The sequence below is a fragment of the Microtus oregoni genome, unplaced genomic scaffold (assembly GCF_018167655.1).
Source record: "Microtus oregoni isolate MIOR12 unplaced genomic scaffold, Mior012 000031F_ref0000149, whole genome shotgun sequence".
Lineage (NCBI taxonomy): Eukaryota > Metazoa > Chordata > Mammalia > Rodentia > Cricetidae > Microtus > Microtus oregoni.
The window spans coordinates 6,460,401-6,484,739 of NW_024543090.1; the positions used below are offsets into that span (position 1 = coordinate 6,460,401).

Here is a 24,339-nt window from a genome sequence, read left to right on the forward strand (position 1 = left end):
AGCCTTGGAGATACACGTCGTATTTATCATTTGAGTTTGGAGCTTATTGCTAACAGCTATTAAAACATTTTTTGCTATACTTGAATAACAACACAATTAGAATGGAGGAAAATATAACAAAATTAGCCTGTTATAACAAAAGTACTTAATTTGTACCCAGAAATGGGTCTTAGATGTTTTATTAGAGTGAAAAGCAGGGGTGAGGGAAACCATTTACCTTAAGACAGTAAACTAAAACATAAAAATTCCCTTACCTCAATGGAGAACAGCTTCCTTTTTAACTTAAAAGCTAAGTCTTTGACATCCGATTCATCACAAGTCAAGTTATTAAGCCGGGGAATCTTCCGTATATAGATCAAACCTCATAGAAAGGAAATTAAAGAAAAAGCCTTAAGTGCTGTCATCAGAGGCACAAATTAAAGAGTCCTACAGCAGAATCTGTAAATTCACACACGCATCCTCCCTTTAAAACTGGAGCTGACTACCAGGAGCAGTGAAGCAAACGGTGTGATTATACTCAAGTAATCAAGCAGAATAAGATAAACAGAAATCCTTGAGCGAGGAAAACTAATTGCACTTTGGTTCAGGAGTACAGATGTAAAGAGGGATCTTAATACTTGTCAAAACTACAGCCGGTCTGCGTGTGATTTTCTTTCGTATTTACAGTAAGCAAATATGGCTATCACCTTGCATGCTGCCCACAGCACCACTGAGTGATCTTTATTTTATTAAATGCACCACTAAGCAGCCAGTAAAACAAGGTTCTTGGGTTACTGATAACCCGCAAAACACCAATAATAAGTATTTTATTTTGTACACTGAGCAAACTATTGAAGAAAACTACATTTCAGTACAGTCTAGGATCAAACATTAGTCTGCATGCCATCCGGAAACACTGATTTTTCTGGCACGTTAGGCCCTTATGTGGCCATTAGGAGCTCTGCAGCAGCACAAGGTAAATCATGAGCTCGGGCCTCATCAGCTGAAACACTTGCTAATCTTTCCTGACAAAGCACTGGAAGGCTTTTGTGCAGTTCCTGACTAAACTAGGGGTCAGTTCCCACAGATGAAGACATGGAAGGCTCTTCAGCACATCTTTTTGTCTGACTCAGCTCATATTTAAAAATACCATCTCAGGGATCAGGATCCCTGAACTTGGAATATGAAATAGCAAATTTCAGACTGGAATAGATAAACCTTACTTACAGAACTGCTTGTTTATGAGTATGCCTGAGTTTAAAGTGTAAGCTTTCAAGTAACTTCACTGTTACAAACAACTTCTTCAAAATAATTCACTACAATAAGAATACTTACATTTTAAATATAATATGGCAAAAAATTATTTGAGAATTTCATAGAATGTATTTTGATCATATTTACCTCCTACTTCTCATTAAGACAACAGCTTAAAATATCGCATACATACTTATTTCGTAAGATACATTTACTTAATAGAGATAAGGACAGCACATTTCTCATTTCACTCTTAAGAGTACACATTCTTGTTAGGTAATTATTAAGATAGGAGGCCTTATATAATTCATTAATTATTTTGTTATCAGGTCCTTCTTAGTAATAGAAAACTTACAAATAATCAGAATTATTCTTACACATGGAGAATAATTTACTGATTCATACATTTTTAGCATAAACAATGACAGTTCAATCTTCGAAATGTTTTAACCAAAATATACGTAGAATATAAAACATAATTTCAGTAACTTTATAAATGAATGGTTACAAAATGTAATGTAACTTACTAAGGTAACATCTAAACTGATTTTTTAAAAAAGAAAATAAAATAGTAATATATTTAAAATAGCCAAATTATCTTAGGTCTCTTTTCATCATAGTAAAAAACGACAAATTAAATAAACCTGATGTAGGCTTAACCTGGGCATATATGATATGTACACTTAGTTGGTTAGCAATCAGGAGACACATTATTTTACTGTGGCTGTGGTTTACAACTTATAGGCTTTTAAGTGTTTAAAAAAAAAAAAGACTTGTTAGCTTATGCCTTTTCATCATTGTTCTAAAGGCTGACTTCTCATAGCACTAACAAAGTACCCTATCATCTTCAGTGCCCTTTTTATAGAATCTTATATGTCAGCAAAGTAACTACTTTGTTGCCACAAAGGTAGCAAACTTAAAGCAAGCTGGTAAATCTTTAGTCTAGAAATTCAAAGTACAGATTCCAAAATAATATCAATAATTATGTTTATTTAGAATATATAGTAGGTAAAAGTGTCATTTATACACTTTGTATTGAGTTTAGACCTAAGACACACATAACCACTAACCTTCTATTATTCAAATCCTTATGTGAAAAAATATTTCTTAAAAGAAATTGAAAATTAGCCAAATAACCAAAGCATTTTTAAAACTTTAAAAAGGGAGAAAAGTCTTGAGTGGTAGAATCTATACTTAGAATACACAAGATCAGAGGTTCAATTTCCAGCATCAAAAAGAAAACAAACCAAAACAAAAATGCAATATAGTGAAATGTCAATCAATACTGGGTTTATGTCGGCATGATAAGGTAATATATAACCCCCCTTTTAAGGTGTTAGTGCTGGTGATTGAACCCATGGCCTTGTGCATAACAGGCAAATGTTCTACCATTGAGCTAATCTCATCTAGAATGTAACTTACCATGCAGCTAGCTTTGTTAAGTATAAACTTTACAAATATATAATAGAAATGCTTCTAAGCTGTTAGAGATTGACTCTTCATTATTCAAAATGCTTAGATATCTGTTCTTACTGTATATAGTTTTGTATTGAGTCTGGAACTCTCTTATTTAGACAAAACGGGGAGGTGATGGGGAACCTTCCTCAGTCAATGACCTTTGAGAGGTTGGACCAGGTTGAAGCATGGCTTTGGGGTACCAAAAATTCACAGTCCGCCCGCTCACCGCTCTCTCCCTGCACTCCACACGTAGATGTTGGATACCCGTTCCTGTTCCATGAGTTTCCGTTTTTAATAAAGAAAATCTTCCTTTATCCCAATCCTCCCCCTTCCCCAAGCTCCCCCCATTCTCCCCCTCTCCCCCCTCTCTCCCCATCTCCCCTTACCCCCATCCCACCCCACCCCCAAGATCTCAATTTTCTCCCCGGCAATTTTGTCTACTTCCCATAGCCAAGAGGACAACTATATGCTTTTCCTTTGGTTCACCTTCTTACTTAGCTTCTTTGGGATAACCAATTGTAGACTCCGTGACCCTTGTTTATGGCTAGAAACCAATTATGAGTGAGTACATCCCATGTTCATCTTTTTGGGTCTGGGTTACCTCACTCAGGATAGTGTTTTCTATTTCCATCCATTTGCATGCAAAATTTGAGCACGCATGGTTCTTAGTTAAGGGAGCCACCTTAGGGTTGGCAAGAGACTTGAACCTAGAGTGGCTCCCAGATGCCCAAGCCGAGGTCCCCAGTTAGTTCCTTGGGCAGCTGAGGATGGGGAACCTGAAATGACCCTAGCCTAGAGCAATACTGACGAATATCTTGCATATCATCATAGAACCTTCATCTGGTGATGGATGGAGACAGAGACAGAGACCCACACTGGAGCACTGGACTGAGCTCCCAAGGTCCCGATGAGGAGCAGAAGGAGGGAGAACATGAGCAAAGAAGTCGGGACCACGAGGGGAGCACCCACCCACTGAGACAGTGGAGCTGATCTATTGGGAGCTCACCAAGGCCAGCTGAACTGTGACTGAAAAAGCATGGGATAAAACTGGACTCTCTGAGCATGGCGAACAATGAGGGCTGATGAGAACCCAAGGACAATGGCATGGGGTTTTGAACCTACGTAATGTGCTGGCTTTGTGGGAGCCTAGCCAGTTTGGATGTTCACCTTCCTAGAAATGGACGGAGGGGGGAGGACCTAGGACTTACCACAGGGCAGGGAAATCTGACTGCTCTTTGGGCTGGAGAGGGAGGGGGAGAGGAGTGGGGGGAGGGGGAGAAGGGTGGGAGGAGGGGGAGAAGGGTGGGAGGAGGGGGAGGGAAATGGGAGGCTGGGAGGAGGTGGAAATTTGTTTTTTTTTCTTTTCTCAATAAAAAAAGTTAAAAAAAAAGTTAAAAAAAAAAGAAAATCTTTAGTATATTCTATTTCGAGTTATCTGGGGATTATTTGACTCGCATTCCCCCATCTGATGCGTTCTGCTTTGGACCAGAAGCGCTTCATATGTTATATTTTAAAATTAGGGATATCTGTAATACAGTTATCTCAAATATGGCTGATATATATGGCTAGTTCATAGAAACACCATGCCATTGGCACAACAATACTTCAGACCTTGGATTTGACTACTTTCAGTTATCATAATCTGCAATCTTGGTTTGACAAATGGCTAAAATAGAATTATTAACCAGGAAGGGAAAATATTTAACCGATGTGGGGTGCAATAAAAGTCCACTAAGCTAGAGCAGATATTATGATTAGACCAGGAGGACGCTTTCAGGTATGCAAGAAGCACTCAGAACATGTTCTGGTCGTAATAAAGATGATGCTTACCATGATAATCCTTATATAATGGGTTTGTTTCTTTCTCTGAACCAATAAAAGATTCCAGACCAACTGCAGTATCTGACAAATTTCTCACACGAGTAATAACTGCTTCATTCTGAAAAACATAGAAATGTAATACTCATGTTATAATTAATTATAAAATAAACATCTATACAGGACAACTATGTCATCTTGAAAACAAATTATAGTGGAGATAAGAAATATTAGAAAATAAAAATTAAAAGCTACTAGAGTCTGAAAACCAAATGAAATAGTCTCCTAGTTGAATGGTCTGATCTATATAGATATCCTACGTTAATTTAAAAAGTTAAAGGAAAGGTGAAACTTGTTAGCAAACATGAACGACTGTTCATTTGGCCTAATGAATGAGGCTATACATATTCTTATACATTATTGTTTTTCATATTACTTTACTCCAGTCTGCTGGAGAATTTGGCAGACAATGGGATTTATGCAAAGCAGGGCAAGAGTCCCCCTGCTGCATATCAGTGGAGACTAGGTCTCAGCCCTGTAGCAGTTCAGGTCTTCTTTGACATATTAGAAACAAGGAGCGGTCTGGCTAAGGGGTTGCAAAATGGATAGTTTTGGAGTCTTTGGGGTCCCTTTCCAGATGCTGCCATTGGCTCCAGAGCAAAAACAAAGGCAAAGAAACTGTGACTAGCACTGACCAATGGCCAACACCTTCTTTCTGAACATAGCTTGAGATGAATCTAATAGTACTAAACAGAACAGTTTAGGAAATGTCATGGTGCTCGATAAAAACAATGTATTAACATGGTCCTAAGCTAGGAAAGTAAAATTGACTAGCCAGTAGCTTTTGCAATTATTTTACTTAATGGAGATTCAGTATTTCTTGTAGCTTCTGACAGAGTGATAGAAAAAAAAAAAAAAAAAAAAAAAAAAAAAAAAAAAAAAACACCACCCAGTAATTTCGTAATCCAATTCATCAGGACATTTTTGCTCTACAGATATAGGTTTGTTGAGATCAATCATTATTTGTACAATTTGGGGATTTTGAAACCCTCATTTTATATACTGGCAATATTCATTAGTTTAAAAACTAATTTTAAAAGGAAGGATGGGAGATGTAAGGTAGTCAAGAAAACTGGCCTGTTTGGTACAATGTCTTCTGTTAGAGGAGAGACTATGAAGGTTTTCAGTTTGCAATAGCTTCATGACTATTCCCGGGTTTGGCAATAGTCTCTTTAGTGTTTTTGTAAAGACTGATGAGAGTAGATAGGAAAAGAGGGTATGTTGATACTATATGATTCAAAGGGAAATGCTCAGTAGTCTGGGTTTCCAAACATTCTGCTCAAATAGTTGGTTAGCTTACACCTTAGGCAGTATTTGAAGCTTTTCTATTGGATTAATGCAAATTGTGTGGAGAACACTTCAGCCTCTAGTCTTTGGTCTTAAAAGAAGACAGTGTAAAAAAGTTTTCTTTCTCTTTAAAAAACTTTCAATTATATGGGCACACTAAGTATAGTATACATACAAAATCTGCAAATGGCTATTTTCCTAAGGCAATTCTTCACTCAATGATGAGAAAATAATCCAGATTGATTCCTTACTTTCAGTGCTGTGCCACAGAGAATGGTACTACTCCAGGAATAACAGGGGCTTCAGAGGCCAGAAACATATTCCTCTCAATACTTTCTTAGCCAAAGACCATTAAATCAAACTCATCCAGGTTGGGTTTCAGCCAGTTATTCTTCACCCAAACAAAAATGTCTGCCAGACATTCCAACAGCTGGGAGACAGTTCACAATGAGTCAACTTGAAAATGATTCATTGTGCTGAGTACTGAACAATGTTGGGGTGGGGGTGGGGTGTGGCTGGGTTGGTAGTAAAGGGTGAGAACAAGTGGGAGATGAAGAAAAACCATGTGGTTTCCCTATCAAGAAGAATCTTGGATAATAAGCAGCAGGCTCCTATCATTTCAGTTTTAGTATAAAGTCTACTGAGAAGAGTACTTATATCATGGACCTTCAGATGAGCAAGAGCTATCAAGGCAACTGACAGTATTTCTTAATCAACAAGGTCAGATTTACTTTTATGTGTAAATAAAAGGCAGTGTCTCTGTATCTAAATATCCGAGTTTGTTAGCATTCACCTATTCAAGATTTCAGATATACCAACGTGGTTCTTCTCAGTTATATGATTAGTAGAACTGTAAGGTATAAAGACAGGCTGAGTCCTAGTCCAACAGTAGAGAAGTGCTGTGTATTTAAATGACCAACTGCACACAGCTATTTCCTTCATTCATTTAACCCTATAGTTAACTAATAAACCACTAAAAGCTGTAATATTTATCAATCTCTTAGGTCGTTTAAAAACAGTTTATAAGACATGTGTGAATTAATTATATTCACTGAAGAAAATTAATGAATTCTAAATATAAAACAGCATGTACAGCCTGATTTCAAAATTTCTCAGAAAGGTAGTCACTCAATGTAGCTTACTTATTGTATTTCTAAGCTCTACAATTGTGTCAGTTATTAATTATGAACAAAAATCTATCTAAAAAGCTTTCATGAAGCTTTATGCTAAGAATAAACATTTAAGTATACTGTCACTAAAGAGAAGTTACACCAAACAGTTATTTTACTGCTTTTTGCAGTTATTTTTCAAGTTCGTACAATGTGACAATTATACAAATATCTGAAATCGTGTATAGAATAAGAATAATGTAAAACTATAAAAGAATAACAATAGTTTTCTGACAGGTATAACCTTTGTTTTTATAATAAACATAACGGGTCTCTAGCTATTTTTAGGAATATAAAAAGATACCTGAGCATGGAAATGCATTTTTTTTAAAAGATTCAAAAGACGTGATTGCTCGTGTATGTTCGAAATTCATTTAGAATATGGTCACTAGTGTGGCATTACCTTAGAGCTGTGCTTATTAAAAGGTTCTTCAAGTCACTGTATTACTATCAAATGGTCTTTTAGGTAAAGGTAGGTGAATTTACATAAAAGAACAAAAGTTAACTCATTTAGAAAACCCCTGAAAGCATAATAACCACAATTCAGTTAGTCAGGAGTACACTGTACATGAAAATTATCGTAATATGCCAGTGGTGCTTCAAAATCTTTAGCACAGTGACTGAAGTGGGGGTTCTGACATAGAACCTCTATATTCTTATCCTCCTGGATCTAAGCACTTTTATTTATTAGCAAAGATGTGAAATTTCCTGGTCTTTTCTTGAAAATGAAGAAGTGACAGAATCTATGATGCATCAAGACCTAAAACACATATTTCAACAACATTTCTACCTTAATTTTGGAATTGCTAAATTAAAGTTTCAAGTGAGGAATATCTGAATAAGGATGTCAGAACTTTGCCATCAGGACTAAATTAATGGGTGGAGTGCACATGTGCCATAATGACATCACGCAAGTATGTACAACGATATTGCCACCCCTCCTCCTTGCCCATCTGGATAGGAAAATCGAGGATGACTCAAAAATCCTTCTTCTTCTAGACAAATCTCCCTTTGCTCCTGGGTGAAAGTTGTCAGCTCTGGATAGTAGCCAAGACATGACTAGGAGGGAAGCCAGAGAGAAGAGCGCTGGGGTCTAGGAGTTCTAAGAGTTTGCTGGCAATCTGAGAAGGCATTGTTAGAAGTTGTGGAAAGGGTCCTTAATATTTTCTGTTTCAGTGTAATTTCTTAATTATTTAAATTCAACTCACATCAGATGCTGCTTGCAAATGAGTAAGGCAAACCAGACTACCCAGTTGTCTACTAATTTATTGTAATTTAGATTCACAAGAACCTGGTGAATTTTTACTTTGACTGTTTCTTGTTTGCCTTTAAAGAATGGTAGTACGTTTTTATTTAGAATATGCCAAATCCATTAAAGGGATTTTAATTTCCCAAAGATTAATAGAACACTTTCAGCTCAAAGCTCATAAAGCTAAAGTAGGAATTTTAAGATAGAAATTCCACTACTGTCACCTAAAGCTTTCACAATTGTTCTGACACGAATCTTAACTTTCAGGAGGCACTGACAAGTAATAAGGACACTTTAAACTCTGAACATTCCTTTACTTTGATGACACTAATTACCATAACAATATACAAGATGCAATTTGTGCCAGCTCAGAATAAATTTCTAGTAAATATTTTAACTTGAGGATTAAAAAGTAATCAGTGTTTTAATTTCCAAGAGACTTGGAGGAACAAACCAGTTGAAACAAAGCATACATACACTGTCTCATGAGCACACTCTTGGGTTGTTCCATCTATACTCTCTAAGAAAGAGGGCAAAGAATATGCAAGAAGAGAACGGCAGGAACATTAGCTCTGGACAAAGCATGGGTCCAGTTAGAGAAGGAAATGTTTAGTTTCTTTCTGCTCAACTGGTGCATGACAGGAGGTGTGCATGTGCCTTTAGAACTCCCACAATCGAGCTTAGAATTCCAAAGCTGTTTTGAAAACTACACACATTTTTTTTTGTTGTGAAATCCAACACTAAAGTTAAATAAGGGACAAATCTAGGGATATTTGTTGAAAAATATTTTTCATATTTCTTATGTGCTCAATTCTATTGAAATGTAAACTATGAAACAATAACAAGATTTTGATAATTCTGTTCATTATTTGAGTTTAATAAAAATGTAATTTTATCTGACAAAATTATACTAACAAACTTACAATGCCTATTAAATAAAATTGTTGCAGATTTAATGCTTTTATTGAAGTTCACTATTTATTTTAGAATACAGAGAGAACTTCTTGCAAATAAGGGTAATATAGATAGAACCTATCTCTCGGTATCATCACACAATAATATTCATACAAGGAAGTAATAAAACAAACATTTCCCAAAAAACTTAAAACATTGCACAAAGAGCTGCAGGCAAACATATTTAAGCTTAAAGGACAAAGAAATTGCTGAATTTTTACCATCTTACTAGGAAAAGGCAGCAAAACCACATTATTTATTTAAATTATTTAAATTTTGTGTGCTCTATCTCATCACGCACTTGGGGTTCTAACTTTATTTTGAAAGGCAGGTTCCTGGTTTTAGACTGACAGAAGAGATGTTTATATGAGTTTGGCTTGTTTTTCAGTCAACATTTAACATTAATATAAAACATGAGTAGAACATGTCCTGAATCCTCTTAGAAATGGGATGTAGAAAATATGATAAAGGGCAGGCTAGAATAAATAATGGTATATAGTATTCAAAATCAATTTCAAGCTCTCCCCAAGACTTTTAACCATCTATTTTCACAATCTGGAAATTAATGGGATACCTTGGCTCTTTATGAAAAAAATGTTTTAAGTGATAAATTCTACTTTACTTCTTTTATACTTAAATCCCTTAGAAAGAAAGCACAGATGCCCCCAAAGCAAAGTATCCAGTTAATGTCTGTGATGCTGTGGCAGGTTAAAGACACTAAAGTTTAAAATCAGCTTAGAATCATACCACATTGAGCATAAAATGATAGCCTGTCATGAGGAACAGGCAGCCAGAGCCAGGTCCAGATGGGAGACTGGCTGGGAAAAAGGCTGAGGCAGGTGGGAAAGTGATGAGAACCTGACACAAGACAGGACTACTCCCTCTGCTGGCAAGGCCCTCACCTGCTCGGATTTTTAACTAATGACTAGCTTTTCTTTCATTATTTAAGATATAGCCAATAAATTATTTAAGGCGTCCCCTTCAGTCTCCATTCTATAGCTACACATTTTCAAATACCCTACTTTTAGCATATGAATTTTTCCAATATATAGGGATCCAATGTTTCACCAGGAGGTCTAATTATTTATGTCGTAATTTAATTGCATCATAAGCATAATCAAATATAGAACTGCTTTATAATATAAGCTTTCTAAAATTAAAGATGTCTTTAAATTACACTTCCTGATATAGATATATCTATATATTCCAACGCATGATTTAAAGAAAAAGTCTTGGGCTATAGATTTCCCAATCTCTTTCTCTGGCTCTGTGTAATGCTCTGTAATGAAATAATATAGAAATGAACCATATAAATCAACTATACAGGGAACAAGGAAACAGCATGTCACAGCAAAACAGCATAGATGTACAGCGCCAAAGCTATCTGACAATCTAATGATCTGAACTTCCAAATATTATGTACTAATATTAAGAACTAATGATTACACAAAAAGTAGTTAAATTTTACAGAAAAATTATTCGATATTTGGTTTTCAATGTAAGTTAATAGCTGCAGCAAAAACATTTAGTAAAAATCTGTTCTAAGATTTTGGCCTACAACCAGAAGCTCCCAGAACAGGAGGGATCAGCTTTTTCACCCACTGTTCTCATCTGAATCCTGGCTTAAAAGCTATTCCAGCTCCCAGCTTTCCAGAAGGCTCCATCCCAGGAATCCTTGCCTGCCATTTGGTTTGCTGATTTTAATCTCTCAGGACTTTCTTAGTGGCTCTCCTCTGCTGAACTGGCACTTGCTTCTAGAAGTGAGTTATTATTAAACCTGTAGGTCAATTGTGGCACTAACAACTCTTTGGAAGCTTTCAGCCACAGTGTACAATTTGCTAGTCTAATTAAATATTAATTCTAAGTGTTACATTTTGTGGCTAAGAGCTTTTATTTTCCATCGTCAGCCTGGAAGAGAACGAGGTTACAAGGCTAATTTAACCTCTCCCTTTGTACTCCCCAACATTAAAGATTAACTACATAGGGTATGAAAACATTATTAAAAAAGCTACAATTCCTTATATAATAATAATGTAATTAATAGCAAAGGGCTAAAACATAACATCAGGGCATACTATTTGACCTGGTACTTAAGCAGCTGGAAACTATAACTAGTAACAAGCACATTTGTCTTAGCATTAATAAATATCTTTTTTCAAAGACACTAAGCATGCTTTAAGGAAGACAAGCATCTGAGTAAGAAAACAAATAATTCAAAAGTCCTAATTTGCTCACAGGAATTCTTCAGATAGCTTGTAACACAAAGGATAAAATATTTAATAATTTTATTTACAAAATAAATGCACAATTAAACTTCTATTTTTTTAAATACAAAGAACAATGTAAAAAATAATATAAAAGACCCTTCTCTCATGTTTCTTGTATTCAGTTGACATATATTGAAAACACAGGTCCTTCCCTGCTTCTGCTCCCAGAACAGCTGTGTCTGTGCCCAGACACTGGTCATCAGAAAGATGTGGTCCAGCAGCCAAAGATCCCATATGCCTCAACAATGACACACTCTAAACCATGAGACACTCTACTCTCTAGACCATTGATAAATTTGAGCTTGGCCTTAAAAAGTCCTTTAGCTAATAACCGCTAACACTACAGAACTACATATCAGTCACAATATGAAACAACATCCCAATTGTTTTAGAGAAAGTGAAAACACACACACACACTGATTATTTTCTTTAAACTGTACCGAATACACTTTGCACTTTGGTCAGAAGAAACACAATAAAAGGGTTCTAAATGATATTTTTTCCTTTTTAAAATGAACACAAATCTGACTGGTAGTTACTACATCCTGCTCTTATTTAATGTGTATATCTACATTAAGATAAAATGCTCCATGTACTGCCATAGATGCTCTGTAGAGACAAAAACTTACAGACAATGTAAAGTGTAAAAATTTCAGCCATTTTTGAGCAAGGAAAGCAGTTCAACAGATAGTGTGTGTACGATGCACAGAGCTGCGGCAGTTTTCGAATATAACAAGTGCTGCTAATATGCACATAGCACAGAACACAACTGGGCACTAAAAGAATCCCAATTTATACTAAGAGGGTTGAAACAGTTCTATTATTTGCTACTTTAAGGAAAAATAAACTACATTTACAGTGCTAGACATATATAAAGTTACTAGTATTTGACATATACAGTACAAAACTTAAATGAGTTGAATGTTGTTCAGTTCACTTGAAAAAATCTTTTAAATCTTGTAAATGTGTCATTTTTCTACAACCGCTTTTGGGCCTATTAAGATCTGAAACAATTACAGGTTGATTATTAGATGACAATATCTTGATTAAGAGAGGAATCATGAAGAAAATGACACCTAGAATATCTAGCTTATTTATCTATTAGTAATGAGTAGCTACTATGTTCAAGAGGTTATATCTGTAATTTTTATCCTTAAATGTTCTCCTTATTAAAGTAGAGTTTTAAAAATTATTTAAAACTGCGTATCTTCCTGTGTGGGTATATGTACATGTGTGCTGGTGTCTGTGAACACCAGAGGTATCAGATCCCCATGGAGCTGGAGTTATATGCAGTTATGACTGCCGACATGGTGGTGGGAACAAAGCTTAGGCTCTAAGAGCAGTGTGCTCTTAACTAGTTATCCATTCCTCCAATACTCACCATGTCCCTTTAAAAAGCCACATAAATAGCTTAAGATATAAGATAAAATAGTTTACAATATACCAATCTGTTCTATAATAATGAGTATCACACACAGCAATTACAGGTAAAAAATATTTTTCGAAAATTTGTAGTTACAAACAAAACTTTGATAATTCACCAAGCAGTTCATTCAATTCTTTCAATTAGGCGTCATTTACTCATTCACTCATTTATTTGTTTATATGTATTTGGGCATGTGTGTTTATTTATTTGTATATGGGCACTCACATTTATTTATATATTTATTTACTGGGCATGCAAATTTACTTTAGTTATATGTATATGGGCATACGTGTGTGTTCATATATGGTCACACACATCCATATATCTGCCTGCCTCTCTATCTATCTATCTACCTACTTACCTATCACCTATCTATTTACTTATATGTCTATGGGCACACATAACTGCCATGCCATTCATGTGGAGGTCAGAGTTGGTTCTCACTTTCCAATAGGTAGATTCTGGCAACCAAACTCAAATTGTCAGGGTCAATGGCCGACACCTTTATCATCTTATTTATCATATAAGAAGAATAATGATTTCTTACTTATTTGAGAATAAAAGATAAATTTAGAAGACCATTGGGATTCACTTGCAAAATTTATATGAGTGATTTGTAAGGACAGCCACGGCTTGACTTGACTTCGCTGGTAAAATTCTGGCACTGAACCCAGATGGGAAAGTTTCTCTACAGACAAATGCTCTGCATTATTCACTTCAGTGGCTTTAAAGTTCTAGTATATTAATATTATTGACTAATCTGAAAAGCTGTTAAGATAACATTCATTTATCTTAAAAACTCGTTCAGTTTTTAAGAGATAGGGCTCTTTCTTCCTTTTTTTTTTTTAAACCAAGAAATGCATTTTCTTTAGTATGAGCCCATTAGCAGTGGTTAAGTTTTGTTCAATGAGAAGCTGGGGTAAAAACTGCAAGAATCATATCATTGGAAGACAGTAACTATGTGAGAAAAATACTGGATACAGATATCAAGTACCTAAGTTCCAATGACAATAAATAAAAACATGCTGCAATCTAGTTTCAAATTTGCAATCTGTTCTGAAAAAAAAAAAGGAATTTTAATCAGTTCAGGCACTGAGGTTTTCTAAGCAGACGCAAGAGATTTCCATCCCTGCATTGTCACAGCTAGAGGAACAGTTTAGGATGTTTAGGCTGAAAAGTTCCTTAACGAGTGCAGACTTGACAACACTGATAAAGCTGGCAGCAGTGAAAAGTAAATATTCTCTGAAAGGAACAAGAAAATAACCTTCCGTTTTAATACAAGTGTGCCAGTGTTTATTTTCTGACAGTTTTAGGTTAAAGTGTTTTTAATATATAAAAAATACTGATCAAAGATAACCTGTCATGGGCTGTGTGAGAAGTAAACAACCTATCGGAAATCTATTTTCTTTTTATTTTGCTAACAAAACGGTATTTAGGCACAAGACTGTTGATTTCCTAAAAGAAATATTATTGGTTCTCATTTTTCACAAGCACACAGCTGTCACTGGAATTGAAAATAAAAGGCATAAAATGTTTACATAATTTTGAGATGGATAATAAATTTCACCAACAGTTAAGACAATTCCCATGTATAAGTCAGAAAGAAACAAAGGTGTCATATCTGACTAGATACAGAAATTAAAAATTGCCATTTTAAAGTACTTCAGTTACTTTGCCACAAATAAATCTAGCTAAAAGGCATCAAAGGGGAAAACCATTTGTTCCCAATAGCAAGTGTGTGTGTGCTGGGGAATGGGGCGGGCAGGAATAGAGTGCTTAACATACTTGGAGGATAATAACCATTCATATACAAATTTATACGTTAAATTTTGAAAGTCAAAACATTCTTATAATTTAACATGTAGAAGAGTTTAAAGAGATAGCTACTTTTTTTAGCTAGAGCCTTTTTTTCAGTCTGCGATAACTTTCCTCAACAGGAGTGGAGCAGCTACGCTGTGAGAATGTGAGCATCTGCTGTTATTGTCACTAAGGCTGTCTACTGCCCGAGTCTGAGAGACCACATGCTCCGCTGTCCTCTCATCTCTCCATCCTCACCAATTAACTACTAACATGGAGGGCTGTACACATGCTCTCAGGGGCTTTAACAGGCGTCTTGGCGAGTGGAACAACTACTCAGCAGGGTTGTGGGAACGGGGTAAGGCTGCAATATAGGCACTACCAGGGCTCTGCCCTAGTCACGCTGCACCCCACAGTTCAGGATGCAACCAGAATCATAGTCAACGGAGCCACCTCACAGACATTTCAGGATACTGTTTTGGATAGACACTAAACTATATTCTAGCAAGAGTGTTATGAGTAACAATACTTCATAAGGAAAACTATGTAAAACTACATGTATGTCTGAAGACATTCAGAATCACTTGCTAAATATTTTTAGTCCTTTAAAAAGATACTTAGAACTTATTTTTACACATTTACTTCAAAGTACGTTCATCAGCTTCTACTGTGCCGTTATAGAATTAACCATTAATTCAAATGAAATAAAAATTTCAAGTTTAAGGTTGTGAGACTAAACATAAAATACTTCAAATTAGAACTTTAAAATCACCCTTGTTCCTTCTGCTTAGAAGTATCATTACAACAATAAGTTAAAATCAGTTTTGAATCTATTATTTTCCCTATTTTAACTTCTCCCCCTCTTTTGCAATTTCCTTAACTATGTGTTCCTTCCCTACAATGAAATTAAACATGGGAAGCATGCCAAAAGTACAATAAAGGGTAACTAATCATTACTGTACACGTCCGACAGAATGCTAATAACTGAGATAAGAACACTGATTGGCTGGTTTACCATTCTAAGAGATGAAAATATTTTATATACTCTTAGTCTAGTGCTAATTTAAAGATGCTTAATTACATGACAAAATTTCCAAGGATATAGAATGACATTTCTTTTTCCTGACAGAAACAAATTATCAGCATCAAAGCTCAAATATCCAATACACACACACACACACACACACACACACACACACACACACACACACCCATACAGGCCAAAAAAAAAAAAAACCCACCAAAAAACTTCAAGACACCCAGAAAAACAAGGAAAAAAAAACAACAAAAAACAAAAACACAAACCCAAACCAAAAACGCTCAAATTATTTTTTGTTTTATCCCATCTTTTGCAACCCTGAGGACAGTGACTTTGTCATATTCAATACGCTATCTCCATAGATACCTATGCATGCCTGCTGTATTTGAATGAATAAATGAGATAGAGAAGAAGGGAGGGAGAAAGGGAGAAAGGGAGAAAGGGAGGGAGGGAGGGAGGGAGGGAGGGAGGGAGGGAGGGAGGGAGGGAATGAGCTAATCAGCTCTTAGTCCCACGAGCACCATTTCAACTCTGTCTTATAGACTCCAGAAATTGTACTGGTCATGAAAACCGATGTGAGTCTTGTGCAGTTTATGCCACTAAGAAACGGACAGCTGTGTATCTGTGCTTCCCGGTGTGTCTTCAACCCAATCCACGGGAGGACACTGCCTAGTGTTTTCCATAAAAAGGATCAGGGAACTGAAGATTTTCTTTCTGCTGTTTCTAACATGCCAAGCACGTGCCTCCCTCTGAGCAGCTCTCTCAATCCTTCCATTGCACTGATACACTGAACACTTTAATTTTTGACAGGTTTATCTTCAGATTATCAATTTGGAAAGTCTCTGTTGATGATGATGGCTAGTACACACTGAATGCCTATGATGCATCAGGACTTGGTATTTCTCATCCTCTGAATTGGGGACTTTTGGCCTCATTTTATCAATAAAGAAGCTAAGACTGTGAAAATTAACCAAAACCAAGTAATTTATTGAACATTTCCACCTGCAGAAGCACATGATTATTATTTTTTAATCACTGAATACAGTTTTGTCCCCATCTTCCTTAGCTGAATTCTACACCAGCATCTTTATGAAACAAGCAGCACAGTACAACGACTAAGTGAGCAGCAACTAGAGAGGCGCTGCTCAGCTCTAACTTCTGCTGTGTATCTTCAGAAAAGATGACAGCAACGGCACGTAGTGGAAAGATTCCATGGGCTACTATCTAAAAAGTTCAGGACCACAATTGGCCTACAGTAATTACTATACAAGTTCTTGTGAAACAAACTTAATCTTTCTTTTTTGTATATTCATATGCTTCTAGTGTGTGTGTGCATGTGTGTAAAGGGAGAAATTAACTTTGGGTATAATTCTTTGAGCACCAACCATCTTCCACCTTATTTTTTGGGACAGGGTCTCTCACTGAGACCTGGAGCTTGATGTAAGTCTGGAGGATCCACTTGCATCCTCTTCTCCGGTGCCAGAATTCCAAGTGGGCATCACTTTACCTGGCTATTAACATAGGTCCTGGGGACCAAACTCAGATCTTCATGCTTACTGACTAAGCTCCCTCTCTAGTGCTTCTGATTAAGCTTCTAAACAAACTGCTACTTGCTCTTATTCTCTATGCTTTCCCTTCCAGTCTTTGGAAGCTATCAAGAGTTTTATTCCTTACTTATATCATACCTGACTTGAACAAATTGGTAAGCTACATTTGATAAATGTATTGATACATAAGCAAAAGTTTTTAAGGCAGTTTTTTTTTTATAATTCACTTGATTATAAAGTGAGTTTAGAAAGCTGCCATGCATGATAGCTTTGTAGAACTGTGTGGGAGATGAGAACTGTCACAAGATGGTGGGTGGTCTTACTAAGAGCACTGGCCATTCTGAGGAGCACGGTCATGCTGCTTAATTTTAAACACACCACCTGTCTGACCTTAAATCCTGTTATTTCTATTTCATTACGTTAAAAATGTAAGTTCAAACAATACTATTGTACAAAGGTTTAAAAATCTCTAAACATTGGCTATATGTCCTTGTCATTCAACCACCTGACTTGTGGTGTAGACAGGCTGACATGAAAACACCTGAGAGCATTACTGTTCTTCCTTGAAACACTGTCAGAGATGTCACAGTGGATGTGACCTTTTAAAGTAATAATCATTTGTAATATAGTTTTTTGTTTTTCCTTAAAAATTTTCATAGTTTTTTAAAATTAAATATAAAATTGCTATTTCACAACTGTTTTCTTTACTTGCAATTTTGCAAAAAGGAAACATCTATCCATCTATATATTTGTCCTTTGTCAGTAATGGGACTTTTTGCCTTATCTTTCACATACTCTAATTGTTGAAGACTTTGCAATGATAATACTGTATTTAAAAATACTAAATAGTAGCAGTGTTAGTCAAGAGCTAAGTTGTAGAGTTTTGTGACTGTTGAGAAGCTATGTGATTATAAAGATGGAAGGCGCTAGAATCTGAGGGGGAAGAAATGAGCCCTGCAATTTATAACTGGACCACCTTGGAAAGCTGAGTTTAGAACTAAGCATCTCACAGGGTTGTGGTAAAACCCATAAACAGAAAGACAATGAGATGCCAGGGCCTCGTAAGTAGCTGCAGCCACAAGGCAGCTGCAGGGCAAGTATGAAGAGCTGAGCTTTCACCTGTGGCTCCACATCTATCATCAAAACCAACAAGCTCACCATGTTTAACCAGGCTACTAATGAACAACAAGCTCACCATGTGTAACCAGGCTACTAATGAACAACAAGCTCACCATGTGTGACCAGGCTACTAATGAAGTATTTATTTCACAATAACATTGATGCACAATGAAAATATTATAAACATACACAGCATGACTAACATTATTAGAGAAAGGGCTTCCCTACAATATTTATAAAGATTCAGGTCATCATATTAATAACATAAAAATACATAATATTTTGTTATTAACATAATAAAAACATAATTTATGTTTAAGAATTATCTGTTAAAACCCTGCAAAGGAAACATGAGTTAACCTATTATGTTTATTAAAAATAAATTCTACTGGCCAGTGAGTAAAAATTTCTTGGTATTTATGCCTCAGTTTTCAGCCATAACTTTGAGATATGTTGCATTACTGTATATAATTAACATACAATTAGTGTAACTCATTGATATTTTAGTGCATTTATCATTTGCTGGAACGGCCTAGGTATGTTAGAACAAAGATATATATGCAGTTTCAATAATTAGGTATTAGAAATAATTTTCCAAGTGAGAATCAATTATTCATTCAACTCACATTTACTGACCATCTATCTAGGAAAATCCAGGTGTTGTGCAAAGAAGGTTTTGCTCATACTAATAAAATATTATTATAAAGCCACATGAAGTCTCGCCTTGCCTTCATACAAGACAACAAGGTATAAGATATTTAAGATCACATGAAATCACATGTTTGAAATGATAAAGTCCTTTGGCCAGAAAAACAAAACAAAACCCTGCTGCTCGTCATAGCTCACATCTGTAACACTAAAGCACTCCTCAAAGTCCAGCTGTTTGGGATGTCAGAGTAAAGAAAGGACCAATAACGTTTCATCACACATTTACTTAGTGAATAATTAGAATGGTAGAAACCAGAAGATGTTTAAAAACACAAATTAAAATTGTGCAAAAAATTCAAGAGGAATATATTAACTCATGAATATAAGAAATGTACAAAATAATTAGGAGAAAATAGGAAAAGTTCTTAAGAGAGGCCAAGATCAAAAAGACTGAAGGCTAATGGAAATGACCAATTAAAATCAATGAAACTTATCAAGATTTAAACCTTGTATTTCAAAAGACTATTAAGAAAAGCGGTATTACAAACTATAAGAAAACTATTGCAAAAGCACATTGCTAAATATATACAAAGAACTTTAAAAACTGATAATAAGATTAACCAACAAAATGGAAAAAGAACCAGAGGATGAACACCAATGAGCACATAAAACAATGGCCAGCATCTTTAGTGACAAAGGAAAAGGAAAATAAAGCCAATTATCCTCCCTGTCTCCACTGGATAAGGAAGACAGGGTCTTACCTGGATCAGATGTGTTGGCATTGTGATGATACAGACTGACAGTGAGGTTCTTAGAAGGCCACGGAGAACATAGAGGAACTTGGTAAGACTATGATTGTTGTCACAATTTTCTGTACAGCAAATGTCATCTCCCCATAATGGTGAACCAAGGTTCTGAATTCCTATTCTTAAAATGTTTTTCTGTTTTTTCTAAAAGACAGTGAGAAGAAATAAATACATAAGTAGTTTATCAATATAGAACTTCTTTATCTACTAGTTCTTATCAGAACTCACAGCATCAGGAAGACAATAGACACGGTAAAAACTGATGCAATCTCAGCAGGAGGAGTATAAAGAACATACTTTAGATCAGAAATTCGGACAAAGCCAGCGTGTTACACTAATAGCTCCAGCTACTCAGGATGTTGGTGCAGGCCAATTGACTGAGTGTGGGTGTTCAAGGCCAGCTCAGCAACACAGCAAATCACTGTCTATCAACAAATGGCGAATAATTTTCATGAAAATTTGAAGGTCATGACAATAGTCAAATTTGAATTTTGTTTAAAGTTGAGGTGACTACGCTAAGAATTATATTTGAGACAGTTAAAACGACAGATAAATACCATGTGCTGTAGTGCTAGCCTGCATTCCTAGCATTTGGGAGGTAGAGGCACAGAATCAACACAAGCTCAAGGCCAGAGCTGTGTGTAGAACAAGTGCCATTGCAGTCAGGTGTGAAAAGTGAGACTATCTCCAAAAACCAAACCAAACAAAAACCCCAAACAATAATAATAGCAAAACCTCAAAATAATATTAAGATAGAGGCAAAGATAGAGGAAAAGGTTAATTCAAAATCTTACAAATGCATTCCCAGCATTATAAAACTCTACACCTCTTCCAATAAGCCAGGACGTCTGTATTTCCTGTCTAACTGTCCATCAACTGCTGTGTGAGCTTTTGTCTGAAAGGTGTTTACAACTTTTAAACTTTTTGGTTTTGTACTTTATATTTGTCTCTAGTTTTTTCATGAAATTGTTTTTACTGACCTAATTTAAGCTCAAAGCTTTAACACTTAGAAACTACTGATTATTATGGCTAAAATAATGGTGTCAATTTTTTTTGGAATAAAACATTTTTAAAAAGCAAGGACACTCTGGGTGGTGGTGGCACACACCTTTAAGCCAAGCACTCGGGAGGCAGAGGTAGGTGGATCTCTGAGTTCAAGGCCAGCCTGGTCTACAGAGCAAGCCTTAGGATGGCCAGTGTTACACAGAGAAAAAAGAGCAGTAAGTATCTGACAATATATGTTTACAAGTTCTACTGTTTGGGTTATTCTAACTGAACAAATGTTTTGTAAATGCTTTCCTTAACAATTTAGCAATATTTCTGTGCACAAAACATGGGATATGCAAATATTTGGAAGATCATTATTATATTTATAATGGAATAAAGTATCCTTCCCTTCTTCCCTCCCTCCCTCCTTCCTTCCTTCTTTCTTCCTTTCTCTTTTTTTGTTCTTTTTGAGACAGGGTTTCTCTGTAACTTTGGAACCTGTCCTGGAACTAGCTCTTGTAGACCAGGCTGGCCTCAAACTCACAGAGATCCACCCGCCTCTGACTCCCAAGTGCTGGGATTAAAGGCGTGCGCCACCACTGCCCGACTATGGCATTCTTTCTTAAAGCCATGATTTTAGATATGTGCCAGTTTAGATGAGCTTTCTCAATCTAGTAAATCTATTTTCCCAATAGAAAAGATAAAAATTGAATATGCGCATCCCCTTTATAAACAGAATTTATTGATGAAGGGTGACAGTGCAAAAGAATCTCAACATTGGAAAGCCCAAGATACAAAAGTATCTAGGCAGGGGAATAAAAAAAAGATAATGAATTTGGACTATGAAGTAGGTGCAGAGCTTTGTATATATAGTTATTCTTGGTATCCCTGGGGGTTCTCACTTTGGAGATTGCTTTGGATTTCAAGACCTATGTATGTTCAAATCCTTTATATACAACAGGGAAGTATTGCATATAACACAGCTATCTACCTATCTACTTTAAGTCATTCCTGGATTAGTGAATTATAATACACAATACTATATAAATGAAATTATATAAATAGTAGTTATACTGAGTTGTGTAGAGACCTAGGATGAGAAAAATGTATATTTAGTACAGATGAACGTTTTCAGCTATTTTTAATATGTTAGGATTTTGGTCTATAAAAAGTGTTTAACTGTATTTGTTTTCACCCAGAAAAATGAAGTGAAAACATGCATGGGGTAGATATTACAGGAACAAATATGGGGGAGGGCTATAGAGAGGATTCAGTGGTTTAGAGTGTGCGCTTCTCTTGCAGAGGACCCACCTTTTCCTCCTAAAACCTGCATGTGTAGTTACCAACCCGCTAAAACTCCAGATCCAGGAGAGCAGATGCCCCCTTCTAGCTGCTGACGGCAACAGATTCACATACTTATAAGTGCATGTGTGTGTGCGTACATGCCTACGACACACACACATGTAAGCACATATTAAAACAAGATAAATAAACCTTACTACAATTATTAAGAAAAAGAAGTACAAGTATGTTCCTGGCAAATTTATGTACAATATCTGTGAAAAAAAGTGAGATGATACTTCCTTTATGACACAAAACTTAAATTTAAGTAAACTGATAAAAACATAAGGCCTTGTTTATTGTTAAACTTGTTATCTCATGGTAACAGGCCTAAGTTAGTTTCTCAATAACAACGAGGAAACAGAAATAAGGAATAAAAGTTGGAGACATGGTTCAGTGGGCTAGTATGTGCAGTGCCCTGGGTTCAAGTCCTAGTACAGCTAGACAAGAAAACAAAACCTTACTGAAATAACAAACTAAAGGCCTTGGAACACAGAAAGAATGAAATGTGAAGGAAAGGAGACAGTGGCACTCAGAGACCTAGAGATGGTCTTGTAACACAAGGTCACTACTACTTCTGTTGTAACAAAAAGACTTGCTAAATGTTTACAGATGCGTTTAGATATGGAATAAGGAGTTATGAATGCTTAATGACTCCGACATGTACTAGCATAAATACCCAATTAATGAATGAATGATAAAATCTTCAAGTGTTTGGTATACAGCACATTAGAATAAAAATGAACATAACACTTCAACATAAAGAATATATTTTCATAAATAATGGTAATTGCAGAAACAAAAGCTGACACTCTTGTATTATCTCAGATGTTAATTTTTAAAAAAATGTAGCTGATAGTTACACAGTAAATATAATTATTCCCATAAGAATATCTAACATTTAATCTACTATGCCAAGATAAAAAAAAAATCAATGTCCAGATGATGTTATGAAGTAATTTTTAAATGCTTCCACCCACATATGTTTACAGATGAGCGATGCAATTTAACTTACTACCAAGGTTAATTATACATAGTCTGCTTTTTAGAGTATATTTTAAGTGTCTTACTCAAATATATTTGAACGTGCACAGAAGAGAAACTTCCCGTTGAAAGTAGGACTTTTTCCCCATCAGAACGTTGTGACTGGAGAAGACTACTGGTTAAAAGGAGCACCTATGGAGTGCTCGCCTTTCCTGACTTGTCTGCAGTGTCCGTGATCAGGCAATATAGCAAGCAACACACTTCGTGATCATATAATTTAGTAACTATGCTTTAGTTCTAATAAACAGGAAGTTTACTTTTATAATTACTGATTGGTACATTTAAGTTTAATTTGAAAGCTTTAAGCATTTTTTGTTATTCACTATAGAAATGTTAACTCCAGTCTTTACGAGAGTTAGCTGTTATACAGCTTCTCACCATCAGGGAACCAAATGTGCTCCATTTTATTTTCTATCATTTTTCAAGAATAAATGAATTGTTTTTTGAAAGTGGTGTGCTTTTTCCAAACCCAAACAAATGAAGAACCATCTTCCTTGTGTTTCAACACAATGCTACTTACTAAGTACTCTTAGGTTGTTTCTAAGAGGCTTATGCATGCATTCCTTGGCAAAGAGTAATGTGATTTCCTGCTACTTTTTGCGTCTTATAAATTTCTTGCTTTCAAAAGAGGTGTCATCATTCTGCAAGAACAGCAGCTTTGCACACTGCACCATAGGAACTGTTATGACATGCCTGTTTCCATAGCTACCACTGCAAGTGGGGAAAGGTGTCTGTCAGGGACCAATTTGCCTCTCCAGAAGCACACTGGCACCAAAAGAAGACATGGCACCCATAAATCTTAGCTAGGACCAAAAATTGCAGTAATAAGGAAAAAGAGTAAAACGGCATTGAATATCAGTGGTCACTATAAAGAGTATGAGAAACACGAATGCTTTCCAGATACACATAATATAAGTCTGCTATTAAACTGGCAATAAAAATCAATTTAAAAATTATTTATTTTGCCGTTGAGAAATTGTTAAATATAGCAAGTAAACTGATAAAAAATTTAAAATCTATGAACTAAAGCAAATGTAGATAAAGATGCCAAAAATTAGTTTCTAGCTTCTATGTCTTGGTTAAGAAATAA

General features: G+C 35.7%; 1 protein-coding gene across 4 annotated transcripts in view; it reads right to left on the bottom strand.

The window, feature by feature from the left end:
* The window catches only part of Elp4 (elongator acetyltransferase complex subunit 4), a 206,083-nt gene that overhangs the window by 107,866 nt on the left and 73,878 nt on the right, over positions 1–24,339 (bottom strand). For all 4 annotated transcript variants that reach the window (XM_041678951.1, XM_041678950.1, XM_041678949.1 and 1 more), the window contains 3 exons: positions 19,833–20,021; positions 4,522–4,630; positions 255–361 (listed from right to left, as the gene is read on the bottom strand). In XM_041678951.1, coding sequence (XP_041534885.1) covers positions 255–361; positions 4,522–4,630; positions 19,833–20,021 — 405 coding nt within the window. The remainder of the gene's footprint in view (positions 1–254; positions 362–4,521; positions 4,631–19,832; positions 20,022–24,339) is intronic.